At 44.6% G+C, this 18,730-nt stretch overlaps 1 protein-coding gene across 1 annotated transcript in view; it reads right to left on the bottom strand.

Moving 5' to 3' along the window:
- CNTNAP2 (contactin associated protein 2) overlaps nucleotides 1–18,730 on the bottom strand; it is a 1,010,375-nt gene that overhangs the window by 293,223 nt on the left and 698,422 nt on the right. The window contains exon 11 of the mRNA XM_081881791.1: nucleotides 3,187–3,293. Coding sequence (XP_081737917.1) covers nucleotides 3,187–3,293 — 107 coding nt within the window. The remainder of the gene's footprint in view (nucleotides 1–3,186; nucleotides 3,294–18,730) is intronic.

Below are 18,730 nucleotides of genomic sequence, written 5' to 3'. Positions count from 1 at the left end.
AAGGGTTTTCTGTTTTGGAGGCGCTTTGCAAAACGAATTTCCTATGGGCTTGCTTCGCAAGATGAAAATGTCTTGGGAGTTCCTGCGGGTTTCCCCCCCTTTTTTCCCCCTTTTCCTAAGCCGCTAAGCCGCTTATCAGCTGATCCGCTAAAAGCCGCTAAACCGCTAATAGCGCTAATCCGCTAAGCTGTCAATGGGCTTGCTTCGCAAGACGAAAAAACCGCTAGACGAAGAGCCTCACAGAACAGATTAATTTCGTCTTGCGAGGCACCACTGTACCTAGCTTAGAGGTTAAAAATTGCAGAACACTGCCACATTCAGGCCCAGACACCAATTTCTCTGGAGGGAGCATGATCTGTTTTAGAAAACTGCTCCTGGATCTTAAGCTTGTAAGATAACATGGCCTGGAAAGCTTCTTCTGGCTTAAAGGCTCAGAGAAAAAAGAAAAGTGTCATAAGATTTCTCTTACCAAAGTGCTGTTATGAGGCTGAAACATTTCAGGTATGTCTGACTTTGGAAAGGGATTTTGTTTCCCAAACAGCAGGAAACTGTTTTTAGACTCATTGTAAAAATGAAATAAAATCCTCTATATGACTGACTGACATTAGTCTGAAATTCTGGAAGAATTAGGAGAGTAAACATTGCAGTGGCTACTTATCCCTTGATGAGCCAGACTTTTGCCATTCCAGAGGCTTTATTGCAGCAGCAGGAGGCGAGAAAACAGGACACTGGCCTCTAAATTCCTTTTCTAACACTGCAAGCAGAACAACCATTTCAATTTTCTTATATTTTATCCATTGAAGATAGGTGAAAATGTCTTAAGTGAAATATGCAGAGCTACTGGGAGTGCCTTCCCCTTGGGTAATAAAGCAATTTCAGAGGCCATGATGCTCTTCCTGTGGTCTTTCCTCACCAGCATTTAAACAGTGTCGTTACTGAAATGCTTCTGGAATGGATTTCTGGAATGCTAAATCACACTTAGTTCATACCAGGCAAGGAGCCCAGCAGTTATCGTAGATGGGTACAAAATATACCATTTGAAAGGTTTTGCTCTTAGGGAGAAGGATTTGCGTGTCGAGGTCCCCAATACACCCCAAAGGAAAACACAATTGACACTTAATTTTTGTTTAAATTTTTTGGCATAATTTTGGCCACAACTTTATTCAGATACAGCAATGTGAGTGGTTGCTTAGGCATTGGTAGCACTAACTGCCCCCGCACGGGGACAGCTCTGACATTTGCACCCCCCGCAAAGTCAGCAAGGGTAAGTCACCTGGGGAGAGAGACGGGACTGGGAACCATGCCTCACCTTTCCCCAGCATGCTCCCAGGGGCTTGCGTGGCTCTAGCCCCTTGCCAGGGGTTTTCGGACAAAAGCATGGGGGAGCCCCTGGGTTCCTTTAACGGTAAAACCCTTCAGCAGCAGCAGCAGCATTTTGGAGAGGCAGGCACAGCCGAATCCATACCCCTCCAGCAACCAATTCCAGACCAGTGCCTAACCGCAAACCTTACAAGTTGTGACGATTTGCTACGCAGTAGGCAAAAACCAAGTGGCACACACTAATCAGCCAAATGGACAAAATTCCTACCAGGCCCCTGCCCCAAAGCAGACGACCCCATGACACGCATAGCAAGGTCAAGCAAACAGCCTAAAATTAGGGAAGGGAGGGCGGGTGATCCAAAGCACGCAGCGAAAGAGGACGTCCATTGCTGCGTGCCTTGTATTTAACAAACAGGGCTGTCAATCACTAAATGGCAACATCTAATTTTCCCCAGTAACAGCCCGCCCCTGCTTATGAGTTGGCCAAACCATCTGCTCAGAAACAGGAAGGTGTCTTGGAATCCCCAACCGCAACACGTGCTCTCCATGATGGAGAACACGCTTTGTAAAATTTGAAATGTGCTGAAATTCCATTTCTGCACTTGCCCCTGCCCATCCCCCACCTGCTCCCCTCCCCCTCAGACCTCCTCCTCCTCCTCCTCCTCCGCTGCCAGCGCCTCAGGTGTACTTCCAAAAACCAGCTTCCAGAAACCAGCTGATGCATGGGGGCAGGGACAAGGTAGGTTTTGCTTCTGTTTTCTGCTCCCCCCCCCCAGTGTGAGCCAGCTGGGACAGGAAAACGCCAGTCTTTTGGTCCTGTGCTGTGGCACGGCCAGAGCACGGGAGCCACAATGGGACAGCCGGGACTGGGATCAGAGGCCAGGCGTCCCCCTTCGAATGGGGCGGCTGTGCAGGATGCACTTAAGGAGGGGAGCCTGCAGGGCAACCCTATGCCTGCCAACCTAAAACCAACTCCCACTGAGCTCAATGAGACTTACCCACTGATTTGGTGGTAAGGTCAACTGAATTTAATATAATTATTTCTGATTGGACACATTTAGGACTGTGTCAACTCTTACTTTCTTACATTTTTTTTTTTTAAAAATCAGTTTAAATTGACAAAGACCCACTAAACTAAATAGACTTAAGAATGTTTAGTTTTGCTCTGGATTGTGGCCAAAAGTGTAGATCATTCTTTCCTTTTTCTTTTGAGAAAACTGTAAGATCACTTAAGATGCAATAACACTGGAAACATTTTTGTAAATGTGAAGCAGTTTTAAGTTTCACTGATTTCAGAGGGAGATATTTTTAGTGCTTTTAACTTAATAGTGGTTTCAACAATGACTAGACCGTGCTAGTAATTCCATGAAAATGTCAACCTACAGACTCATTTTTCATTTTTATATGGTTATCATATTCTATATCATTTTAAAGGAATTTTTTGAAGTTTCATTATCTGGCAACAGTTTCCCAAAAAGACATTTGATATATAAGTAAAACAATCAGAAGTGTGACATGCAAGATGACTCAGAATTTCTCTATATCCTCTCACTAAAGTTTCATTAAAAACCTTTCCAAGAAAATAGAGAATACGTTAATTGTATAGATAGTTTTGCATTCTCATTTGGTGAAGTGACAAGAAATTTTGCATTAGGAACAAAATCAGATGAGTTTAGTATAATAAAAGTTATGCTGGTTGAGCATGTTTCAAATACACATACTCCCCTCATGAATGAAAGAAAAATATGCATGTTTTAACTTTCTTCTCTGAGATGCTTAGCATTAAGAAAATGAGGTAAGATATTAACTGAAACGTCATGCACATTTTACCCCTTGAAGTCAGCAGAGACTCCAGGCATCACTTACAGTTATGGCATGTGGCTCCACTGTATCGGGTTGCATCACAGTTGCAAGAGAAGCTGTCCCACGTCTGGGTGCACTTGCCTCCGTGCTCACAGTGATTGGGCACACACCTGGGGGGCGAGAGAGAGGGAGAGGCAAAGAAGCACATCAGGATGAAGGAGGGGCTCCATTTCGGGACAGCCCAACAGCACAGCATGGCAATTAAGCCTCGTTATATTTAGGTGGATTAATATAATACATGATGGAAGGCTGCAGGTGCACAAGGCATGGTCCATTCAGAAACAGGGAAGGGAAAGCGACACCAATGGGCTACACTTTCTTATCTGCATTACATTTTTACAGGTCACATCCATAACTCATCAACAATAACTCACACATCAAAAAGTATAGAACCAAAGTGAGCAATTTCCACATAAATCATAAAGAGATCCAAAATAAAGATAAAAAATAATAATAACAGCAACAACTACCCCCAACAGCAACCCCTAAACAATACAGTGGTACCTCAGGTTAAAAACTTGATTCATTCTGGAGGTCTGTTCTTAACCTGAAACTGTTCTTAACCTGAAGCACCACTTTAGCTAATGGGGCCTCCTTCTGCCGCCACACCGCTGGAGCACAATTTCTGTTCTCATCCTGAAGCAAAGTTCTTAACCCGAGGTCCTTACGGGGTCTTCGCTGCGAGATCACATTCACCCGGTGCTATACCAGCTGCACTGGCTCCCGGTGGAGTACAGGATCAGGTTTAAGGTGCTAGTTTTAACCCTATACGGCCTGGGACCCTCGTACCTACAGGACCGCCTCTCCTGGTATGCCCTACAGAGGAACTTACGGTCTTCAAATAAAAACATCTTGAAGGTCCCAGACCACAGAGAGGTTAGGCTGGCCTCAACTAGAGCCAGGACTTTTTCGGCTGCGGCTCCAACCTGGTGGAACGCTCTGTCACAAGAGACAAGGGCCCTGCAGGACTTGACATCTTTCCGCAGGGCCTGCAAGACAGAGCTGTTCCACCAGGCCTTTGGTCAGGGCACAGCCTGACTCCCTCCTGTGGCAATCTTTACAAAACTTTAGTTTATGGTTGCCATCAATTTTGATTTTAATTAATTTTTATAATGTTTTTATAATGTTGCACTGTTTTAGTGTTGTTAGCCTCCCTGAGCCCGGCTTTGGCTGGGGAGGGCGGGATATAAATAAAATTTATTATTATTATTATTATTCAAACCAAAAGCCATCTGCTTGGTCATTGTAGGCACCAGTATTCATGAATATTCCCCCTTACTTCTAATGAAACTCTTATTGACTGTTCTGAAGCCCATAAGCAGATCAGTTCACCAGATAGCCATTTACTGGGTGAATATCTGCATTCTCTTGGGACAACTTTCTCATTGTTTCTTGCAACTGTTGCTGCTGACCCATCATAAGGCTCTCTTGCTTCCAGTTGCTTTTGTTTTTGGTGTGGAAGGGCTTTCCCACACTTCTGCTTGCCGGTGCCTAGACCGCAGGAGTCTGAGTGGTTTTCCACTTGACCTGCACTTTCTAGGCACAGGTTCTGAATGTTTTGCCCCTTGCTCCACTCCTTTCCCAGAGAAAACCCACTCTTTAGTGCTAAATCGGAGCAAACATCAATCTGGAGAAACCCTGAATTCCTGTCTGAACACTATAGACTATAGAACACTATTGTCTGAACACTATAGAGCAGTTTTCCCCAGGAGAAAGCAATGGTATAAGAGAAGGGTGGATAAACCTTAAGGTTTCTCTAGCAGAGATCAGCCATGCCTGGTTCTGGGAACTACAATTCCCAGGAGGCAATACAGTATGGTGCATATACATTGCAATATTGCTCATGCCCCAGCACTAGGAGTTGGGGTTGAAGCCTCAGAAATAGTCAAGCTTTTTTCCTGAATGCTCACTGAGAAAGCTAAAAAATACAGAACTATGCCTGAATTGAGTTTGCCCATCACTAAAAACAGGGCTTTTCCAGCTGGAACTCACTGGAACTCAGTTCCAGCATGTCTCAGATGGGCTCCATTGCCATTAGAAGAGAGGCGTTCAGGGCGAGTTCTGGCACCTCATTTTCTAGAGAAATAGCACTGACTAAAAATATCATAAAAAACTTACAGCAACTTCTAACCTTTATAACTTTCTATATCCCCCTTCTGTACATTCTAGCAAATACCTCTTGTCAGCATGTTGAGGTAATGCACAAGAAAAGGAAGAACAGACATGAATACAAAATGGAAAAATTACAGGAGGACATATATTTATTTCTTAAGATCAACAAAATGAGATTTCAAACATTCAAGTTTGACTGGCCCCCTTTCTATCAAAGATTCTTTTTAAAACAGGAATTACCATAATACTTTTTTGCTTTGGAAACTATTACTTTTCTCTTGTTGCAGTGTGCTTTGAAACCTCATTTCAAAGAACCAATTTGTTGCCCCTTTATTAAATTTCACTGTATCCTGGCTCCGTACAGTTGCTATATTTCCTGATCCATTTTCCTTTCATGTTGAGTTTCTTTTTCACCCAACACAATTTGGGAACCACACTCGTGAGGTATTATATTGAGAAAAGATTAGGAGACCTCCCACCAATCAAGGAAATGATGAGATGGAAGGCAATAAAAATTAAACCTATACTTATCTGAATGCTTCTGGTGTCCCCACAATAGCCTGCAAGAGATTGCTGAATCAGAGCCAAATAAATGCTAGCTTTTCCCTTCAACATATGGCTTGTATATATTTGACTAACAGCTAATGAAATGCCTTGGAGGAAGGAGAGGGTTCTCTAGAAGGCTGCCATTTTGCACTCATTTTCCAGTAACTATTCGCCATGGAAGAGTTGCTTGAATATCCTCCAATAAAACCCTTGATTAAAATATTATTCCAGAAATTAGTTGGCAACTCCCATTTTTCTTTGAGATGCATAATACAGCGGTACCTCGGGTTACAGAGGCTTCAGGTTACAAACACTTCAGGTTACAGACTCTGCTAACTCAGAAATAGTACCTCGGGTTAAGAACTTTGCTTCAGGATGAGAACAGAAATCGTGTTCTGGCGGCGCGGCGGCAGCAGGAGGCCCCATTAGCTAAAGTGGTGCTTCAGGTTAAGAACAGTTTCAGGTTAAGAACAGAGCTCCAGAACAAATTAAGTTCTTAACCCGAGATACCACTGTACCATGGAGTAGAAAATGGATGCATTGCCAGATAACAAATAAAGCTCTTTGCCCCTATTGTCAGAAAATATATTTCCACAAAGCAGATATTGCCACTAAAAGCTCTCTTATCTGGACAATCTGTGACCCCCCAGGCCCCTTGAAGGTTGCCAGCTGTGTATGGCAGCCAACAAAGGAGGTTGTCAAGCACCCATCAGGCTGCAATCGTCTTGTTGCACACAACAACACTAAGCCAAACCACAGCCGAGTGTGAAGAAGCAAATGGGCAGGCTCCCAGAAAGGTGACAGGAGATCACATCCGGTTTGATCCTCCCTGGTTGTTTTGCTGTTGCCCTGTGCAGCTTAGCATATTGCCAAACCAGGCAAGGGGGTAAGATCTCTCTAGGCAGATCACGAGCTGTAACCAAGAGTTGTCTTGTGCCACAGTCCCTTCAGGAACCTGCTCCTTTGTGCTAAGCTACAACTTGGTACAGCGGCTTGAGAATGATGGCAGTCGGGCAAGTGGGCTTGTTCAACTTCTGGGTGCCAGGAGCCTCCAGGGTTCTAGAAGCAGGAACCTCCTGCTCCTTCAGTCCTCTCTGACAGTTGCCGACATCTCAGGCCTGATGGGGCCTCTCAAGTTGCTCAGACCCACTGTAAGTGCTGCAGTAGCTCAGTGATGCAAACTGAGTGCTGCGTTAGCTTCTATAAAGGCCAAATGCATTTTCCTGTGGTTTTCCATTATTGAGACTTGACCCAAATCTGTTTCTGAATTTGATTCACATACAAACATTGTGTGTTTGTGTTTCAACAAAGCTCAGGATTTCATTGGCACACATGTCCTCCTCCTAGTTGAGCTTGGCGGGAGGAGGGGAGAAGGGGAAAAGGAGCAGAAGATGAGAAGCCCACACATCCCTACATTATATCAGAGCAGGCTGAATTTTCAAGGGTCCTCAAAGCAGTGCCACCAGGTGGGGCTCCAGACCCCACTGCCCCTCTTTTTGACCTCACTGGGGATGGCAGAAGCAGTGTTACCGGGGGGGGGGGGGACAATCTGCAAGAGGCAACTGTGAGGCAGCTGCCATGCAATGTTTTCTTCAAGGCTTCCGCAGAGTTTTTCTGCATTGGGCACATGCTGGGAATTACTGGACGTTTTAAAAGGCAGGTAGGTGGCTTGCAGTCATCCATCGCAAAGTGAAGTTGGGACAAGGAGATATGGGTTGGTGGTGGGTCCATCACCATCAGGTGTCAGTACTAGGGTTGATGGTGATATTCCCTATTTTCAAACTTTATACTGAAATATTGCACAGTAAAGTCCCTATCACACCTTACTGAAGCAGTCATTGCTTTAGTGAATGATCTGACATTTTTTCCTCCCCCGCTTTTCTTTTTACCCCCCCCCCCAATTCTGTTAGTGTTTGATGACTGCATGCTTTGCCTTGAAATGTAGTATTTTTTATGTTAAATCTGATCTGAAGAGCTGCTGAAATCTCTCCACCTTTCCTTTGAACTTCTCCATGGGGTGCTGATTAGCCAATCCATTTTGTCTTCCTTGTCTGCCTTTGCCTTGCGTGTCTCCTATTTTATTGCTGTAGTGCATGCTGGAGGGGGGGGAGGGGGAGTTGCTTTAAAGTTGCTCAGAGCTCTTCATCAGGCTGGGTGCTAAAGACGCAAAGGTGGGTTGGGGAAAAGGGAAGCTGCTGATGCTAACCAAACCACCTTTGTCTTTGCTGATGCAGCCATTCAGCAGCCTCTCTCTCTGGGACTGCCTGGGGCAGACAGAAAGAGCAGAGATAGAGCTTTCAGATTCCTAGTCTTCCCCCACCTTCCCTTCACTAGTTTTCTGGTTCCCCGTCTCCTTCTGCCTTCCTTCAACTGGCACAAGCCTCCCCCTTCCTCTCTTCAATGCCTTCCCCTCTCCCTACCTTTCTCGGAAAGGGAGGCTGCACTCCTGTCCTCACCCTGCCCACCTGAACTCAGTCAGGCTTCGGAGCTGACCTGGTTAGGATTGAAGAGTGAGCTGGCACACACAACTCTTTCTTTCCCTTCAGTTCCTGTGCTTCCACCTCAGACTGACAGGGCTGGAAGTAAGTCCTATTGAACTAAATGGGAATTACTTGAGAACAGACATGGTCAGGATTGCAGACGTGCAGGTGAGTCTGAGAGGGATGGGATATGGGGATGGGAGGAAATTTATTTATTACTAAAGCTGTTCATTGCTGTTCAAGCACAATAAAGTTCGGTCAAAGGTTTGATTCTTGTGTGAGAGTAAGTTTAAAAATGAGGAGAACAAAACATATCTGCTTGAAAATTACAAACACACACACACAGAGGTACCTGAAGAAGGTGAGTTAAGTACCATAAACAACAAGCACATTTGGGGGGGGGGAATTGCGCCCACTACAAGATGATATGAAAGTAACTATGGGATATAAAACCAGTCACAAAATTCGCAGGAATGAAATGGCCATGAAGTTATGAAAACAGCTACGGAATTGACAGATCAAATGACCAGTGAATTAACAGAAACACAGCAGCATCTCACCATCTCACCATCTCACAGCCTCCCTCCTCTACTTCATCACAAACAGCTATGAGGCATCCACCTCTTTTCATGCCCTTCCTTCTTCCCTCCCCTTTGTCTGCTGTTTCCTGAAAATTGAGTGTTTCTTGCACTGGTGAACGATAACTTCCTGAACCATTTGAGCATACTCTGTGACTGCTCCCTGATAAACCAGGCCAATAATCCTTTACCCTGAGGACACTGGACATTGAGGTCCAGCTCTGAGGGCCTTCTGGCTGTTCCCTCACTGCAAGAAGCGAGGTTACAGGGAACCAGGCAGAGGGCATTCTTGGTAGTGGTGCCTGCCCTGTGGAGTGTCCTCATATCAGATGTCAAGGAAATATCTGACTTTTAGATGGCAGCCCTATTTAGGGAAGTTTTTAATGTTGGTTGTTTTATTGTGTTTTAAATATCCTGTTGGAAGCCGCCTAGAGTGGCTGGGGAGGCCCAGCCAGATGGGCGGGGTATAAGTAATAATTTATTATTTATACCCTGCCCATCTGGCTGAGTTTCCCCAGCCACTCTGGGCAGCTCCCAATAAAGTGTTAAAAACAGTATAGCATTAAATATTAAAAACTTTCCTGAACTTTCCCTTCAGGTAGGGTCTTAGCCTGCGTACCAGGTGGAGCTGGTAGACAGCCGCTCTGGACACAGAATTAACCTGCACCTCCATGGACAGCTGTGAGTCCAAAATGACTCCCAGGCTGTGCACCTGGTCCTTCAGGGGCACAGTTACCCCATTCAGGACCAGGGAGTCCCCCCCACCGCCCGCCCCTTGTCCCCTAAAAACAGTACTTCTGTCTTGTCAGGATTCAGCCTCAATCTGTTAGCCGCCATCCATCCTCCAACCGCCTCCAAACACTCACACAGGACCTTCACCGCCTTCACTGGTTCTGATTTAAAGGAGAGGTAGAGCTGGGTGTCATCTGCATACTGATCAACACCCAGCTCAAACCCCCTGATGATCTCTCCCAGCGGCTTCATATAGATATTAAAAAGCATGGGGGAGAGGACGGAACCCTGAGTCACCCTACAAGTGAGATCCCAGGGGTCTGAACACTCATCCCCCAACACCTCTTTCTGGACACAGCCCAGGAGAAAGGAGCGGAACCACCGTATAACAGTGCCCCCAGCTCCCAGCCCCTCTAGACAGTCCCGAAGGATGTTATGGTTGATGGTGTCAAAAGCCACTGAGAGATCCAGCAGAACTAGGAAACAGCTCTCACCTTTGTCCCTAGCCCGCCGGAGATCATCAACCAGCGCGACCAAGGCAGTTTCAGTCCCATGATGACCATTTGAAGGGATCCAAATGGTCCGCTTTTTCCAGGCGTGCTTGGAGTTGTTCAGCAACCACTCACTCAGTCACCTTGCCTAAGAATGGTAGATTTGAGACTGGATGATAATAATAATAATAATAATAATAATAATAATAATAATAATAATAATAACTGAACTAACTGAGCTAGTTTAACCATGACAGACACTAAGGGTGCAATGGAAGATTTGGGGAGGGGGAATAAAAGGTTGTAAGCATGGGGAGAAGATGGAATGACAAGGATGAGGAGGTGCTGCTCAAGAATTGGCAGCCAAAACAACAGCCGTAAGGGACAAGATTCAAGAACTTAAGAAGAGCCTGGCTCCATCAGACCAAAGATTCCTTTAGTCTAGGACTGGTCACCTTTGGGGAAGCCACCATCAACCCACGAGGGCAATTGCCCTTTCCCACTGTTGCCCCCACAGAATGGTGCCTCATGGCTTGTAGCCACCAACAACCTCCTCCTGCATGAAGATGCCAAATTCCCTTTTAAAGCCATCACAGTTGGTGACCATCATCACATCTTGTGGTGCAATTTATATCTGAGGTGCAGACTTCTGCAGTACTCTGTGACAAGAAGCCACTAGTTTCTTGACTGGGGCCACCATAGAAATCTATAAGATCCACCCATTGCTGCAATATGTAATGTATGCAAGTTTAATTATGAAGTAAACACAATTGTTTGACTTGTGAAAAATAGTCTACACATGAGCAGCAAGTCTTATTAAAGAGGTTTGCTTGCGGCAAAGCCCCAGGCAGGAAAGGTGGAGAGATCTGATTAAGTTTGCCTGAAGATGAACCGGCTCCATTTGTGCTTCCCACATGGCAATCCCACAAAATTCACAGATGTACAAAAATTAATTTACTTGGTGGTATTGTATGCATATAATATAATGTATAATATATGCAGATGATACATTCAATAAAATATAAACATATGCTTTTATAAAATATAATATATACATGTTAAATATGTTGAATGGTTTCTTTAAATGTAAAGGTTCATCATTGTTCCACCCGATGTGCATGTCTTTAAGGGGCCAGAGCAAGGGCCAGAGCAAAATAACAAGACCCAGCTTTACAGCTGTGAAACATAGCAGGTGCTGCTGAGTTGTATTGATTAAGCTGTGTCAGCAATTGGGTGTAGTATATAAGGAGCAGCACCTAGCTCTCCCATTACCCTGGGGGATGGGTTGGTGGTTGGGTCATGGTTGTTGATGTATTTAGTGTAAATGGAGTTTTTGGTTTTGTTATTAAAACCTTGTTTAAGTTATTTTTGAGTCCCTTTTTAATGTGTGGTCTCCCCAGCAAGCTCTCTACAGCGCTACTAAACTGCAAATAGCCAACAATATATTCATACATATGACATGTTCATTGAAATAAGATATAATAATGTGTTATATTAAATTGCTTGCAAAAATGTGTGTTCATCAAAACTACGGTACATAGAAAAATGGGTCTATTATGAGGAAAAATAGGTCCCAGGTGGCTATACAATCTAGTAGTGTCATTCATTTAAATACTTAGGACTTGGTTTTTGTGAAAATACTCTATGGTAACTCATTTTGAGGCAATTAAAATTTTACCTGCCCATTCGCTTGGGGCTATAGACACTTTGTTGTCATTTGTTGGAGCCAACAAAAACATTTTTGTTGCTAAAATTGTGCCCTGGTTGCTGTCTAAGGGCTCACCCCATTTCTGCTGGTCCCGTGCCTAACAAGCAGAGGTCCAGGCAGTTTCCTGCTTGCCCCAACCTTTCTAGGCATGAGTCCAAGTGGTTTTCCCCTTGCTCTGCGCCTTTCCCAGGAAACTCCACTCTTTAGCTCTAAATTGGAACAAACGTCAAACTGTAGAAAACCTGATTGCTGTTTGCTCTGATTGAGCACTAAAGAACAGTTTTCCTGGGGGGAAGGAATGGGAGAAAAGAAGGGTGGAGAAGCCCTAAGGCAGCTCTAGCAGAGATTCATTGGATATGCAGTGGTACCTCAGGTTAAGTACTTAATTTGTTCCGGAGGTCAGTTCTTAACCTGAAGCACCACTTTAGCTAATGGGGCCTCCTGCTGCCACCACGCTGCCGGAGCACAATTTCTGTTCTCATCCTTAAGCAAAGTTCTTAACCTGAAGCACTATTTCTGGGTTAGCGGAGTCTGTAACCTGAAGCGTATGTAACCCGAGGTACCACTGTAATACAAAATAAGTTCCATTACATCTTGCCTGGAGTCGCAATATACCTGGTGAATTACTTAAAACTGAAGCAGGAAGTTGATTTTTAACTCCACCCTCTGCATTTTGAGTGATTTGTTAAATGTGAGGTCACAGGGGAGATGCCAGGTGAACATCTTTTTATGTTGTTTGATGAGATTATTATCTACAGATTTCTTATTTACACAATTTCTTCTCTCACCAAGTTTATTCCATCAGCTTTATCAGATATTACCTTTTCATTTTACAGAACATTTTAGTATCATATTTTCTCAGGACATGCCCACGGAGCCACACTTGCAGATGAGGTCTCCATGTTCAGGGAATAAGGCCTTCTGGAACAAAAACAACTCCAGGGAACTGAGCTCAAATGTGTTGGGGGCTGTTTTGTACTGCAGCTGCAGCTCTATTCTGTTGAAGGACAGGCTACTATTTGTCTGGTACAGCTGTCCCAGAAACTAGCACATTCACCAAAAGACACATATGGGCATTTCTATGCCAATGTGAGATATCTAGAGGAACAAAAGGGACCAGAGCTTTCCAGAAACAAAGTATTTTTGAGAAAGTATAACAAAATGACAAGTGAATGGTTAACTATGAATCTTGTCCCAGAGACAGGGGAGTGAAGAGATGCTTCTGAGCAGACTGTGTTGTGACTATTTCAACTTTTTTTTTGGGGGGGGGGGGGAGAACTGCAGGAGAAATAGAAAGGCTGTTCAGAGCTAGGTGGAGTTTAAAGTACTACCTGCAAAGGACAGTTAAAATCTCAAGGTTCTTCACAGCCATTCAACAGGTGATCAGATCAGGAACCAGAAGATGGAGCAGTAATGATTTCAGAGGGTTCCACAGCAACCTGCCAAAAGCGCAGACACTGCCCTGTCCATCTCTGTAGCAGCTGGTGTGTTGTGGAGCTGAGGCACACCCTTGCGGCACCAGCACTGTGGCAGCTTCCCTGCATGTGGCAGGAGCAGAGCGGGGGGCGGCAAGGCCAGGGCTGTGGGGATGCTCTACTGGAGCCAATCCAGTGCTCCTCATAGAATCCTAGAGTTGGAAGAGACCAGAAGGGCCATCGAGTCCAACCCCCTGCCAAGCAGGAAACATCATCAGAGCACTCCTGGCATATGGCTGTCAAGCCTCTGCTTAAAGACCTCCAAAGAAGGAGACTCCACCACACTCCTTGGCAGCAAATTCCACTGTCAAACAGCTCTTACTGTCAGGAAGTTCTTCCTAATGTTTAGGTGGAATCTTCTTTCTTGTAGTTTGGAACCATTGCTCCGTGTCCGCTTCTCTGGAGCAGCAGAAAACAACCTTTCTCCCTCCTCTATGTGACATCCTTTTATATATTTGAACATGGCTATCATATTTAAGCCTTTTTTGTTGCTTTTAACCTCTCTAGCAAGCCCGAGTTCATTCTGTGCTTTAGCTTTTCTGACTTTGTGTCTACACGTGCTGGCTATTTGTTTGAATTCCTCTTTGGTGGTTTTCCCCCTTTTCCATTTTTTGTACACATCCTTTGTAAATCTTAACTCAGTTAAAAGTTCTTTAGATAGCCACCCTGGCTTCTTTAGGCACCTTCCATGTTTCTGTCTCATTGGTATTGCCTGAAGTTGTGCTTTTACTATCTCCCTCTTAACAAACTCCCAGCCATCATGAACTCCCTTTCCTTTTAATATTACTGTCCATGGGATCTCACCCAGCACTTCCCTAAGTTTTATGAAGTCGGCTTTCTTACAGTCAAGAAATTGAGTCCTAGTATGCTTGGCTGCTCCTTTCCGCTGTATAGTAAAGTTCAGAAGAGCATGATCACTCGCGCCTAATGATCCTTCCACTTCTACCCCACTAACCAGGTCATCAACATTGGTTAGGACCAGATCTAAAATTGCTGTTCCTCTTGTTGCTTCTCCCACTTTCTGGACAATGAAGTTGTCTGCAAGGCCAGTGAGGAATCTGTTTGACCTTATGCTCTTGGCTGAGTTTGACATCCAACAAATATCCGGGTAATTGAAGTCCCCCATTACTACTATCTCCCTTCCTTTTGCATGCTTGGCCATCTGTTCCAGGAAGGCATCATCTATGTCCTCCGTTTGGCTTGGGGATCTATAGTAAACTCCCACAATGAGGTCCCTGTTATTCTTCTCTCCCTTAATTTTGACCCAAATGCTCTCACTTTGGCTTTGAGGTTCTAAATCTTGGATCTCTTCACAGGTATACACATCCCTGACATATAACGCCACTCCTCCTCCTTTCTTGTCTGCTCTGTTTCTCTGAAATAGATTGTATCCCTCCATTATTACATTCCAATCATGGGACTTATCCCACCAGGTTTCAGTGATGCCTATTATGTCATATTTAGTTTGCTGTACCAAGAGTTCAAGCTCATCTTGTTTATTTCCCATGCTTTGCGCATTAGTGTACAGACATTGAAGTCCATTAATCATTCCCCCGTGTCTCTTATTTAAGGATTTTTTCCTCCCACCACTAGGTCTGCGTACTGTTTGCTCCATTTGGTCTATGACATTTGGATGATCATCTTCATCAATTGATAGACTCCTACCTTCAGGAGCACTGCCTCCCTCCCCCACATTAGTCAGTTTAAAGACCTCCTGATGAGGTTTCTGAGATTTTTGGCAAAAACATTCCTCCCAACCGTTGTGAGGTGCAGCCCATCACTTGCCAGAAGTCCATCTTCAAGAAACTGCAGTCCGTGATCTAAGAATCCAAACCGTTCCTGTTTACACCATTTGCGAAGCCAGCTGTTCACTTCCACTACTTTTCCCTCTCTCCCTGGGCCACGTTGTTCAACTGGGAGGACAGATGAGATGACAATTTGTGCATTTAATTGCTTCAATTTCCTGCCCAGAGCCTCATAGTCTCTTTTGATCTTCTGGAGGCTATTGCTTGCAGTGTCATTGGTTCCCACATGAACCAAGAGGAAGGGGTATTTGTCAGTGGGTTTTATGATTCCTTGCAGTCGTTCAGTTACATCTTGGATCTTAGCCCCGGGGAGACAGCACACTTCCTGAGACATCTTGTCAGGCCCACAGATCACTGCTTCTGTTCCCCTCAGTAGGGAATCCCCTATCACCACTACACGCCTCCTCTTAGGTTTGGTCGGGGTTCTTCCGTGATCTGTCCGTTCCAAGGTCACCTGCACATTCCCTGAGGACTGACTTTGTTTTTGTTTTTTTAATGAATATTTATTAGCATTTCCAAAATAATACAAAGTACAAAAACAAAAAAGACAAAAAAGACAAAAAAAATAATAAAAATGCAAAAATGCAAAACTTAAAAACAATTAAAAACACATAGATTTTCCATTGCTTACTTTTCTTTTAACTTATTTCTCAGACCTCCTCACACCTCCCCTCTCTGTATTCCAATTCAAATTATTAGCTCAGCAAATCCTCACCTTTTAATTCACTTTAAAACCCAATTTTACTTTATCTAAACTTAACTCTCATCCAAACTTATACATCAATACTTATTCTTAAAACATTTTCTAAGATCGACCATGATTCCCTTCCACGAATTTCCCAATTTTCATACAAATAGCAATAGGAAAAAGAAAACAAATTATGATTATATACCTTGTAAATTCCCAATTTCTATTCCACCCATACCCCCTTCCCGGTTTCAGTCCCCAATAAATGTCAGTCTGTGTCAATATACAATCAGCTTGGAGATCTAACATCCGAGGCTCTTAATTCTCTCTCACTTCCTTTCTGCCGGTCTTTTCGATAGTCCTTAATGTTGAATGCCAAGTTTCGGAGAAGCTCCAGCCCAGCAGGATCCAAATTTCTTCCAGCCAAACCTCCATACTTAAAGGTGAAGCCTATGGGGTATTCCAAATCTTGTTTCATACTCCTTTCAAGTCCGATTATCCCCACAGCTCCAACCTCCACCTTAATCATATTTGTAATCCTTAGGTCTTCAGATCTCCACACAAGGAGATCTATCCATTTTTCATTGTCCAATTCAGGCCAGACTTTCCACATCAAGTTCTTATTTTCCTTTGTTGCCATCATGTCAGGCCTCAAACTACAGCTCTCCTTTGGCATCTGCAGAATTACGGCTCCTCCTTCCTTTTCTTCACCCTGAGGACTGACTTTGCTGCTCATCTTCATATACCTGATTGACTGTAATGAGGGAGAGATCCTCAAATGGAGTCTGCTCTTCGTCTTCCATGCTAGGGGAGAGGACCTCAAAGCGATTGTGTATTTCTAAACAATCAGAGTGAACCCTGGGCCTCCTACTTCTTTGAGTCACGTTTCTCCATATATCTGGCTCCTGTGTTGGTGAACTAGCCTCCTTCTCAGGGGAGTCCCCTGTCTCCTCCTTGGTGGAGACGGTGTGCTCTGTTGCTTCCAAGAAGAGCTCCAGCTCTCTAATTCTTTGGAGCGTAGCTACACGTTCCTCCAGTTGCTGGACTTTGTCTTCTAAGAGGGCAATGAACATGCAATTGCTGCAGGTAAAGCTGCCTGCAACCTTTGGCAAGATGGCAAACATTGCGCAGGAACCGCAGGCGACTGCAGCTGTTCCCTCACTCTCCATCTTGAGAACGTGTCGTTGGGGCTGGCTACAGCGGTCCTCTATCATAAGAAGCGTGCAGGCAGGACAAATAACTCCCCCCAAAAAACCCTAGGTCTCCCCCAACAAACGTTTGAGGCTAGCTCCCCTAAATCTAAAAGATGGATCAAACTGCCGCTGACCTGCAATCTCTGATAAGCTCCTCCCACAGCTAATCACCTGCCTCAACAGAAACCCTGCCCCCTCTGACCGTTGCACTGGGAGAGCAGCTAATCAGCCACAAAGAAACACACACCAGTGCTTCCTCACACAGTCCTGACCTTGCTACCACTCTGCCCTGTTCAGGTCACTGGCAGCAGTGCCAAGAAAGCAGCTCCGCCCCTCTGCCCCAGCCCCTGTTGGCCCAACCTTTTTCAAGAGCATCTGCTATGGTTTGCCAGTGTCACACACTGCAGTAAGGCAGATATTATTTTACAAAATACTGATACTGGTTTTTTCATTAGGTGCCATGAATTCTGTCAGAGATTTCTAGGCCCTCCCACAGAACTACATTTCTCAGTATTTCCAGGGAATAAAGCATGATTTGACAAAACCTTTTTACACAGTGTACATTAGATTTGTCAGATAGATGATACAGGGCAAATAAGGAGCAGATTGGTGGATCAGACAAATAGATAAGATACTTGCTACTGTTAGGGAAATAAAATGTACAAATATTCCAAACCACCTCAAAATTACTAGATGATGGCACTTTTCTTTACAAATTATAAGTATTTCATTATTCCTTACATCTCAAACAGTTTATAACATCACCTCACCAGAAAACATTCTTAATAACGTCTTGACATCCTTCCCTGTTTAGGCACATGCCCCAAAAAGAAAACTGCTTAACAAAATATCACTGCATAGTTTAATATTGATTGTTTGCATTAAATCATGGTCTTTAAAGCTGCTAAGCATCTTGAAGAGTTAATCTGAATGAGAAAGAAACCCATAGGAACATAAACACTGCCTTACACTGAGTTGGCCCGATGGTCCATCGGTCACAGTGTGGTCTACACTGGCTGGCAGGCGCTCTCCAGGTTTCAGACAGGATTTTTTCCTAACCCCACCTGCAGACCAAGGGATAGAACCCGGGACCTTCCACATGCAAAATGGATGCTCTGCCATGGAGTTACATGGTCTGCAAATTTTGTTGTGAACTCATGATGGCAACCCTCGCCATAATGTACCTGATGGGGGAGAGCAATGATTGTTATACAATTGCATTCAATATACAGGCAACGCCCCATTCACGTGGGGGTTAAGTGTTTTGGGAACACCTTTGAATCACTCCCTCCAAACCTCCTTGCTCAAACTCAAACTCTCCACAGGCTTCAAAGGTTAGTGCAAGGGACTGAACTTGCAAAGCCTCATAGGATTGCCAGACACTGTTCATGTGCCCTATTTGCCATTTTCACATGATTTTAGGGCCGTTGTTGCCCTTTTTCACACCACTTCCGGGTTTGTAGCCATGTGCATGCGGCCCATCATGCATGCCTTGCACATGCATAAACAGGGAGTTCCCTGTATATAAAACTCTGGCTTCCTACCAAACAGGGCCTGAGCCAGAGGCAGATTTAGGGAAGCGAGACTGGTTCAGTTGTGCTGGGTGTGGAGCCTTGGTGGGGATGCCGCAACTATGATTTAAGATGGAGCACAAGAGGCGGAGGGGCATTGAATTTCGGCCTTGCACAGGGTGCCACTGAAATGTGAGACCTCAAGATCCGCCACTGCCCAAGCTATGT

Source organism: Podarcis erhardii (genome assembly GCF_964252035.2).
Source record: "Podarcis erhardii genome assembly, chromosome: 12".
Lineage (NCBI taxonomy): Eukaryota > Metazoa > Chordata > Lepidosauria > Squamata > Lacertidae > Podarcis > Podarcis erhardii.
Note: the sequence above shows the minus strand (reverse complement) of the source record. Positions and strands in the feature narration are given on the sequence as shown.